General features: G+C 45.4%; 1 protein-coding gene across 2 annotated transcripts; it reads left to right on the top strand.

Annotated features, from left to right (window-relative positions):
- The first annotated feature begins 1,184 nt into the window (after positions 1–1,184).
- On the top strand, positions 1,185–9,752 carry TRIM45 (tripartite motif containing 45). Of its 2 annotated transcripts, XM_008586713.1 has the most exons (7): positions 1,185–1,196; positions 1,852–2,849; positions 3,699–4,429; positions 5,740–5,869; positions 6,472–6,586; positions 8,493–8,619; positions 9,477–9,752. In XM_008586713.1, the coding sequence occupies exons 2-7, from the start codon at positions 2,362–2,364 to the stop codon at positions 9,623–9,625; spliced, it is 1,740 nt and encodes a 579-aa protein (XP_008584935.1). In that variant the 5' UTR covers positions 1,185–1,196; positions 1,852–2,361; the 3' UTR covers positions 9,626–9,752. The 2 variants fall into 2 exon arrangements, with proteins under 2 accessions (XP_008584935.1, XP_008584936.1); XM_008586714.1 differs by lacking the exon at positions 1,185–1,196 and having other exon boundaries at positions 2,362–2,849; positions 3,699–4,374; positions 5,739–5,869.
- Positions 9,753–10,264: the final 512 nt, after the last annotated feature.

The following is a 10,264-nucleotide window of genomic DNA, read 5'->3' as shown; positions in this document are numbered from 1 at the left end:
CTGAGAAAGGAAAGGGTAGAGATGGCTAGGGTACAATCTCAGACATGGCATCGTAAAAGTGTGCTCAAGTCCCAGATATGTTACGTTGGGCTGTCCATCAGGCCTCTTTGAGACTTTCCTCACAAAGTTGTTAGAGGACTCAATGAGATAATATACATGTAAATTATAAAGCACTTCTTAAACAAGAGCAGCTAGGAACACCTACCACAGGAAATGTGATACAGCATGAATAAGAGATGAAGCAAAGCACAGCCAAGCATCAGGGTAGGTAGATGTGAAGTTCAGAGCAAGAATATATAGCAAACCCAAGTCCACAAAGTTTTGTGACTTACTCCAGCATACTGGAGTGGAGAAAGCAGATTCTGAGTGAGGGTGGGTGCGGAGGACAAGGGGCTGAAGAAATTTAAGGACTAAATTAAGACTTTTGTAGGCATGCTTATATTTGGAATTTACATGTAATTTTTGTATAAAAGTGGCATTTGACTCCCTGACATGTTATATTTCGGAAATGGCCAAACAAATCAGTTTTTTTTAAATTTTATATTTTCCATAATTTGGAGACTTTTTTTTTTTTTTTCCTTCAGATTCCATATTTTCAAAAGCTTGGGTTCCAGGCACTATTCTTATAGCTGAAATGGATAATGAAGACATCAATGAAACAGCTGCCCACTGGGTCCAAATCGAGCAGGGAAGGTCACGAACAAAGCAAGCAGTGAGACAGTCTGGCATACCAGACAGGCTTAAGCGACGGCAGATAATGAAAACAGGTGGAGGGTAAGCAGACAGCGTGTTACCATTTTTGAAATTTGGAGATATAGGCCCCAGATCTCCGGTGTAGCAAAGCCCGCATATGGCCGAATCAGGAGACCCCTGGTAAGGACACCTTTTTAACGGAGACGAGAAAATCATAAAGCTAAGGGTGCCAGATGTGTTCATCTTCCCAATTAGTCTGTGAGCCCACAAAGGTCTTGGCCCTCACTGACATCCTCCACTGCGCCATTGTGACCAGTCAGGAGTCCTCCTTGATCGACTGATAAAAACCGGAGGCTAAACTTGCTCTGCTCGTTTCTGTTACACGTAACTGTAGAATTCTGGGTGACAAATATCTAACCCCTGAGGTCATCCGCACTCTTCTCTGAACGGGTGAGACGTGCCCTTAACCCCCGGAAAATGCCATAAGCTAGCGAGCCGCGGGAGTTCTTGGAACCGGCACGCGAGGCCTGAAAGATTCCTGAACTAAAATAAGCTCCGGAGGGCGAGAAAAGAACCTCGCAGGTCCAAACGTGCGCTGAGGAGAAACGCCTGACGCCCCAGCACAGGCTCTCGGAGCCAGGGAAACGCCTCCTGCAACTCCCAGCAAGCTCCGGGCTGAGAACCCGGGGCCGACTGACAGCGCCGCCCACCAATGGGAGAGCCCTGTCTGCGTTCGGAAGACCAATCCGAGCGCGGAAAGGAGTCCGTCCTGTGGAGTATCGGCAGAGCTTTTTAAGTGGTCCTGAGGCCTCTCTGGTCGCCACAGAGATAGAGGGACAGTCCCCGTAAAATGGTGACGCTGCCTATACTGTGCCGCTCACCCCCAGTCTTGCTCTTTTTGTCCCCCAGCGCCCCTGCCCTGCGGCCGCCCTGCCTTCGGCCCCTTCGTTTCATCCCTCCCCCCGCGTGAGTGGATTGGCGAGAATGTGGAATTTCCAAAGTTTATTGGATGTTGTTGTTGTCACTCTGGAGGCCGGCGGGGCCCGGAGCGGCGAGGGCCGCCCCTCTCCAACGGTGATTGGGCTCGCGAGTACACCCGGGCTGGGATTGGTGTGGGCAGGGGCGAGAACCTTCGGGCATTCTGGGCCGCTGCGCGAGGTGGCGGTGGCCGCCGAGGAGCCGGCGTGCTCGCGGCTCCCTGACCCTCTGCGCCACCTCAGAGGGAAGGAGCTGGAGGGCCCCCACCTCATCGCGCGGGGGCGGGGGTGGCGCTTGTCGCGTGTCGGGCGCGGGACCAGTGGGTCGGGCGGCGGGAGGGGGGTGGCCATGCAGGGCGTGAGAGGTGCAGGGGCAAGGAGTTGGCAGCAGGACTAGCTGGAGCTCTAGACCTGGAAGCGCATCCGGGGAGGAGGACTTGGGGGGCAGAGGAGGACGTGGGCGTGTCTGGTATGGGATGCCATGGAAAGGATGGGGCCCTCCTGAGTAGAGTTGTGGGTGGCTCCTTTCAGGAATCTTCTTCCCGTTTGCTCTTTTATTTGCCAACGAGAGAGTCCTCATGGTCTCTGTTCAAGTTCTGGAAACTTTCTCTTTGGGTGGGCTCAATCACATACTACTTCATTGTAGAACCGCCCAGGGCCTTTTCTGATACTGGGCACAAACGTTGGGGATATGTCAGAAAACAGAAAGCCGCTGCTGGGCTTCGTGAGCAAACTTCCCAGTGGGACTGCTCTTGGGAACTCAGGCAAGACTCACTGCCCTTCGTGCATGGGGCTTTTCAAAGCCCCCAGGCTCTTGCCTTGTTTGCACACGGTTTGCACCACGTGTCTGGAGCAGCTGGAACCCTTCTCAGTAGTGGACATCCGAGGGGGAGACTCTGACACAAGCTCTGAGGGGTCGATATTCCAGGAACTCAAGCCGCGCAGTCTGCAGCCACAGATCGGCATCCTCTGTCCGGTATGTGATGCTCAGGTGGACCTTCCCGTGGGAGGAGTGAAGGCTTTAACCATAGACCACCTGGCCATAAATGACGTGATGCTGGAGAGTCTGCGCGGAGAAGGCCAGGGCCTGGTGTGTGACCTCTGCAGCGACAGGGAAGTGGAGAAGAGGTGTCAGACCTGCAAAGCCAATCTTTGCCACTTCTGCTGCCAGGCTCATAGGTAAAGATGGTATACCCCACCTGGTGTGGCTTAAGAACAGAGTATAAAGTGGTGTCAAGACATAAATCCTTTGATGAGCAGGTGAAAGGAAAGCTTTCTCAAGTACCATCGAATGTCAAAGAGCAGTATACAATGCAATAGCAAATACTGTAGAACAGTAGTTAACCTCATCAACCTAATACCTAATTACTATTGCTATAGTAATAATAGCAATAAAGATTTGCATAGTCCTTTTCAGTTTACAAAGCACATTCACAGTTTCCTTCCATCTCAATCATTTGTGTAGTGAATAAATTGTACCAGGTGCTGGAGAAACAGAGAATTAATATAATAGCATAGATCCTGCCCTTGATCTCATTTGGTCATTGCACTCTTATAGAAAAGCAGGCACTGTTTTCACCTCCATTTATTGAGAAAACTGAAGTCAAGTTCCCATAATTGATAAGTATGTAATATAACTGAGTTTTAAATCCAGATTTGACTACACTCTATGCTTTTTCTCCTGACCCATGCTGCTTTCCCACTTTGGGTGTTGATTGGTTGGCCCTCATACTCTTGGGGAAAGTTCCAGGATATAGTCAGCATTGCAACCTTTTGCAAATGCATGTCACAAGCCAGAGCCCTAGTCTATTCTTGTTCTACACAAAAGCCCTTTCAGGTAGGTATTGTCCCCTACTGTACAGATGAGGAACTGGAATCAGAGAGGATCATGCCATTAGAGGTTAGGGCAAGGAATTAAACTCAAATTTGTTTAACTTCAGAGCCCATCCTCCTAAAACCTCTCTGCTGAAGTGTTTCCCAACTATATTTATTCCCTGATTTCCTGTTTCTGACTCTGTTTGCCCCTAGGCGGCAGAAGAAAACAACTTACCATACCATGGTGGACCTAAAAGACTTGAAAGGCTACAACCGGATTGGGAAGCCCATCCTGTGTCCTGTTCACCCTGCAGAAGAGCTGAGGCTGTTCTGTGAGCTCTGTGACCGGCCTGTGTGCCGGGATTGTGTGGTGGGGGAGCACCGAGAGCACCCCTATGATTTCACCAGCAATGTCATCCATAAGCATGGGGACTCTGTGCGGGAGCTCCTCAAAGGCACCCAGCCCCACGTGGAGGCCCTGGAGGCAGCCCTGGCTCAGATCAAAGGGATGGACAGTGCCCTCCAGGAGCGAGTGGAGGCAGTGGCAGCTGATGTTCAAACATTCTCTGAGGGCTACATCAAGGCCATCGAGGAGCATCGGGACAAGCTGCTGAAGCAGCTGGAGGACATAAGGGTCCAGAAGGAAAATTCCCTGCAGCTGCAGAAGGCACAGCTGGAACAGCTGCTGGCAGACATGCGGACTGGAGTGGAGTTCACTGAGCACTTGCTGACTAGCGGTTCGGACTTGGAGATCCTCATCACCAAGGGGGTAGTAGTAGAACGGCTCAGGAAGCTGAACAAAGTTGTATATAGTGCCCATCCCACGGTAAATGATAAGATATGCTTCTCTCAGGAAAAAGCAGGCTGGTGCCGTGGCTATGAAGTTTATGGGGCCATTAATACCAAAGAGGTCGATCCAGCCAAATGTGTCCTTCAAGGAGAAGGTAGGAAGGCATTTCCCATTGGCCTTGAGAGGGCAGTGGACAGGGACATGATGTTTAAAGATTTGTGGCTTTTTCAACTAGTGCCTTTGTTCAGCTATGAAGCGCTCTCCTACTGATCAGTTTACCAAGGGAGAGAGACATAAATGATCTAAAAAATGGTGACTTGCCATTTTCTTTCTGAATTGTTCTGGTCATGGTACAGTTAGTATTCAATACAGGTGTGAGGCTTGACCCTTTTCCAGTTCAGAAAAGTACTAAATACCAAGGAACTCAAAGTTCAGGCTTTGTTTCTATCAGATGGCAGATCAGAGACAGTGCCCATTAAGAGATAACAGCATTGATTAGGGTAGGGTGAAATCCTGCCTGTTCAGAGAGTAACATGGCAGGCCTTGATTGCTTGGATCAAGTTCTGAAGGAAGATTCAGAGGAATGAGGGAGACAAGATTATGGTTTCCTTTCTTCTATGCCCCTTTTGGTTCACATAAACCTTATATCATTGGCATTTAAAAGGATATGGTAGGTGTTTGCATTCTGTAGGGAAAAAATGATATCTTTTGACCAGTGTTCTGTTTCTAAAGGAAACATGTTTTCACAGATCAGTCCTGACAGGAAAATAGTATCCTAGAGTCATCCTGACTCTGACACAGGAATTCTTAACTATTTGGAAAACATAGATCCCTTTGAGAATGATCTCTCCTCTAGAAACACCCACCAGCTTGGGCATAAAATTTCAGGAGATTCTTAGACCCTTCATAAGCTTCTCCATAGACCTCATAGTAGTTCATGAACCCCAGGTTAAGAAACCCTGTTTTGTCTGAATGCTGGACTAAGGACTGCAGCTTTTGGGTATTCCTTTAACACATTGGCATGAGTTACTGAGCTGTGGAGGATCTCAACATGGATGGACCAAACTATCAACTCTAACCCCTGGAATCAGCAGAACCCAGAGCTTGGAGAGGGTATTTTTGGAGTTACTAGCCTCTCACAGGGTCTAGAGGTTTTCTTCTCTGGGTACCTAGATCAATCCTGAGTATTTTCAAAACTTCCTTAGGGCTGAAGTTAAGGTCCAGGATCCTGTGTCATCCAAGGGCAGATGATGGCTGAGAAATAACCAGGCTTACCAGGAGGGACTCCCAAGAGGTATACTCTGGGAGGCTGCAGGGTAAGAGAGAAGAAGGAACAGGGTGGTTACAATAAACAGGAAGCACAAACTTTTGTTCAGAAGAGGAAAAGCAAGATGGTGTCTGATCTGGGGATGAAGTCACAGCAGTTTGCCTTTGAAGTGAGGACTGAGTGTTTATCTCTTGCAGATCTCCACAGAGCCCGGGAGAAACAAACAGCCTCTTTCACCCTGCTTTGTAAGGATGCCACAGGAGAGAGCATGGGCAGGGGAGGAGACAACGTTCATGTTGCAGTTGTCCCTAAAGATAAGAAAGACAGGTTTGTATCACACAGTTAGGTGTCACTGGTAATAAGCAGTGAGGAAACTGAAAATTTAAGATACTGGAGATGTAACTGCAGCAGTTACAACTTACCTCCCCATGATGCTGTGAAAAAGTGTGAAATGATCAATTGGACCAAATGTATTTTCTTTCAATTCCCTCTTAAAGGTATGGTATACCCCTCAGTTTGTCTTCCTCCCAAGCTTTGGAATAGACTGAAAAATCTGATAGACCGAATAATGCCCTTCTCAAAATTCAGCCCCCTTTTGCTACTAAATTGTGCCAGAAGCATATTTATATTTCTCTAAAATTGGACTACGGAGGAGGGACAACAGAGCAAGAGGGTACAACAGAAGCCCATTGAAAAGAACACAATAACATTTTCAAGGAATTTGTCTGAATATCAGACTAAATTAGAATTTATGCTGTTTACCATCTGTTACACAATTAAATTCTGAGGCAAGTGGAAGAAGCTTCCTATTTCAGGACATTTAAAATTAATATTGAATGGAATAATGTAGAAGTTTACATTCTAAAATACTAGGCAACTGAAGCAGGCTTGTGGGAATGAGTGTTTTTTGAACTCTTATCTTCATCCAGTCCAGTCAAAACTAAGGTCCAGGATAACAAGGATGGGACATACTGTGTTTCCTATACCCCCAAAGAACCTGGGATCTATACCGTGTGGGTCTGCGTCAAAGAGCAGCACGTGCAGGTGAGTAAGACCTGTGCACATGCTTCGCTGAGGTCCTTTCACCTGCCCCCCTGGGTTCTGTTGTCTTAGGATCTGGAGACTTTTCTCATAGAATCAGCTATACAGAGAGATTGAATAGGATTCTCTTCTTTTTTATCTTTATAAACAGCCCAGATTTTGCTACTTTTATTCTTACTGGAGGATTCTTATTAAGTAGATAAGAACTCTCTGTCCCTATTTTACCTCCTGGCAGTTATGCTTGTATTTTATTATTCTCTCAGTTTGTTTGTTGGAATTCCTAATTTGCAGAAGATGCCTTGATCATAGGGGGGCATTCTACCAGCAGACAAGCATGCACATTAAAGAAATAGAAAGGATTTTCCAGTTTTGTTCAGACTGTGACCAGACATGGACCTACTGGAACACAAGGAGGATGGTTATGCCTCCTCCTCTCAACTGACCAGTCATCTGCCCAACCATCTGCCCATGTAATTCTCTTCTCTGCTTTACATACATGCTTATCTGTTACCATGGTTACTACACCACCTCCACAAACAAGTATAACACTTTCTGGTTTCGAGATTAGGAATTTTTAAAAGTTGAGTAATTCTCACATGTCCAGAAGAATCTCTCTGCTGACATTGGAATAGTCAGAGGTTTTCTCTCAACCAGAAATCAACATTGACAAGGACAATAGAATACTATGCAGCATCATGATATTATTACCTTGTGATCTGTGCACTAGGAAGATGCATATTCAGTAACTATTGCCTACTTAATTACAGTATGTCAAGAACGGGTTATGTGTTTTTGCATACGTTATTTCAATTTTCTTCAAAGCCACTCAGGCACAGGGATCATTGTCCAATTAGACTGAGAGACTTGATACAATATATAGTAGTAACTGTAGCAAACTTGGAATTTGAACTCTTTTCTTTGAATTCTGAGTTGTTTTTTTAATGAATTGTAAACTCTTTAAAAGAGAAATTTAATATTTGAAAGGCTTGTAAGGTGCCAGGCCCTCTACTTTGTGCTTTCTCAGACTGTGGAGTTCTCATATAGGGATAGGCATGTTATAACGCTTACTAAATATTTTTTATTTAACATAGGATAGAAAGTGGAGAATGAAAGTTATCTTTGAAGTAAAGGGGGCAGATGGGAGAACTACTAATCTGAGAATTATTAGCCACACACACTTAACCTTTCTCCCTTCCATATGTCTTCACATCCCAGAATAAATGGATTGGTAAACACATATATGTTGTGTCTAGGATGAAGGGGTGGAAGGAAAGAGACTAGCTCTTGTATTTGAGGAGAGGAGACGTGTGGCTGAGAAATTGGAGAAAGGACCACAGGATGTCCTAGGCTTGTGGTCATGACTTTCACTAATTACCCCCGAGATTCCTCAAAAGTTGAGATTGAGAATCCTAGAGACTGAAGTCAGTCACATGAAAGCACAAATTGAAATTACTAATGTAACCAAATGATCTACATGCTTTCACTTCATGCAAGAGTAGAGTGAGACAGAATCCATTCAGAAAAAGCTTAAGCTTACTGTGGCATGGACTTCTGCTTTTTCTGCCATCTTGCCAGAACAAGCCCCAGCTAATACAGATGTCACTGAAAATGGAGCTGTGTGTGACCCTAGTCAGCATCCAGAGGGTTTAGCCACATGTTGAAGATCAGTACCCATGAAAAGCATGGTAGAAGGGCTGCACAGACTCCTTACTTCTTTCACTACATTTATATCTGCCCCATCCCAGACGAGCACAGAGTTCTTGTCCTCTAATCTCTGTTTGTCTCCTGATGTCCTTGTTGCTCCATGGGCAGGCCCTGTGATTTAGACTCTGTTTAGCACATGGTGATGCTCAGAACATCTTGTTGACTAATAAGGTGCTGTTCTTTGTTTTTGGTCTGAACACTGAAGGGCTCACCATTCACTGTGACGGTGAGGAGGAAGCACCGCCCACATGCAGGCGTGTTTCACTGCTGCACCTTCTGCTCCAGTGGAGGCCAGAAAACAGTTCGCTGTGCCTGTGGAGGCACCATGCCAGGTGAGGAGGAAAGTCATCACCTTGGGCATGTCTGCCAGCCTGGTAATCAAGTGATATCCCCTCCACTACCACACAGCTACTAGGTTTATTATATCTGTACTGGTTTCTAGAAAGTATAGCCTGTGTATAGAGAGATACCACTGTTCTAAAAATTTCACTTAAAGCTTCTTTGTTCTGAATTGAAATGGCAGACTTAAAAGTTCTGAGTTCTTTTTATTTTGATACAGTTCACCAGTCATATGAGCTCTCTGCTTCTCTGTGGGATCTCAATTTCATCTGTATCCTTTCCAGCTGCCTGATCAATGTGAAAAACACAGACCCATCTTATTCCTTTTAAAACTTAAAGAAATTCCAAATAAGGCAAGGATGAGAGAGTGGATAATTAAACCAATTGAACCAGGTCTGGCTCTTTTTGGGAAGTCAGCTCAGGAAAGATACCTAATTATTTTTTAAAAAAATTATTCTATCATGGCCTTGCTCTACTGGTGGGCTACAAAATAGGCTTTTGCACCCTTCCATGAAAACACTTCAGGATCTACCGTCTTTTTTATTTCCTCCAATCTACCCTTCCTTTTCACTTCAATCATTTGATGGTTAAAATCCAAACTAGTTCATCTTCAGTTAGCAAATTTTAATGCTATTCTTAGAATTTTGGCTAACACTGGTTGATTTGTTGTGATCAGTCTTGAAAGTCCTCCTGTCTGTAGAGGAGTCAGGTAGCTTGTTCCTCTCACCGGGTTTTTCTTAAATATTTTTACTCCCATGAGTTGGGATGTGACCAGGGGGTTTAACTTCCATGGTAACTACTGGACTTCACTCTAATGGTTGTTTTTCCCTCTCCATTCCGTACCCTGCAGGTGGGTACCTGGGCTGTGGCCATGGACACAAAGGCCACCCAGGTCGTCCCCACTGGTCATGCTGTGGGAAGTTTACTGAGAAGTCTGAATGCACATGGACAGGTGGGCAGAGTGCACCAAGGAGTCTACTTAGGACTGTGGCCCTCTGACAGTTTCCTGGGTATGTTCTCAGGCTGGTAAAGCTGTGGCCAGCATGACCCAGAATTACCAGAGGACCCCAGAGCTTGATTCCTTTTGAAGAGACTGATAGAATTAAAAACAAAGTGCCTTATCTAACATTAGAGTTCAAATGGTTTTTTGTGCGTTACTCACTAATTGACTTCTGGATGGTTGAGCACGAGACCACCACTGCATTTCTCTTCAAGGTAGGTTGGCAGTGTTCTCTCTACACCATGGGAGGTTCCTTTCTATTTTGTATAGGTATGGAGGTATCTCTGCCATTGGAACTTAGAGATCATGAGGGGTAGTTTAGTTCCTTACTTTCTGAGATATTAGAACCTTTTTAAATTTTTCCCTGAGCTACATATTATTTAGGTATTTCCCTCAAGAGAGTAAAAATTTTCTTTCATCTTACCCACTTTTTGTTAACGCACTTGGTTTACCGGTACATGTTTTGTGACCATTATAATGTGATGTTGTTTTGGAAGGCTTCTCTATGCCATGTTCACCCTCTACCTCCAAAGCCCAGAATACTACTATTTGATCAAAAGCATAGCAGTAGAAAGTTAATGAAGGGGAGTGATGTTGACCAGGAACTTCATACATTCATTGCAGTTCTACTCATGCAT

Source organism: Galeopterus variegatus, unplaced genomic scaffold (assembly GCF_000696425.1).
Source record: "Galeopterus variegatus unplaced genomic scaffold, G_variegatus-3.0.2 Scaffold4087, whole genome shotgun sequence".
NCBI classification, from domain to species: Eukaryota; Metazoa; Chordata; class Mammalia; order Dermoptera; family Cynocephalidae; genus Galeopterus; species Galeopterus variegatus.
This window is presented reverse-complemented; position numbering and strand designations above follow the sequence as displayed.

Excerpts from the sequence above, each read along its gene's own strand:
- TRIM45 (XM_008586713.1), top strand. The coding sequence starts at position 2,362 with ATGTCAGAAAACAGAAAGCCGCTGCTGGGCTTCGTGAGCAAACTTCCC. Across the intron at positions 2,850-3,698 it reads TTCTGCTGCCAGGCTCATAG|GCGGCAGAAGAAAACAACTT; the intron begins GTAAAGATGGTA and ends GTTTGCCCCTAG. Across the intron at positions 6,587-8,492 it reads TCAAAGAGCAGCACGTGCAG|GGCTCACCATTCACTGTGAC; the intron begins GTGAGTAAGACC and ends TGAACACTGAAG.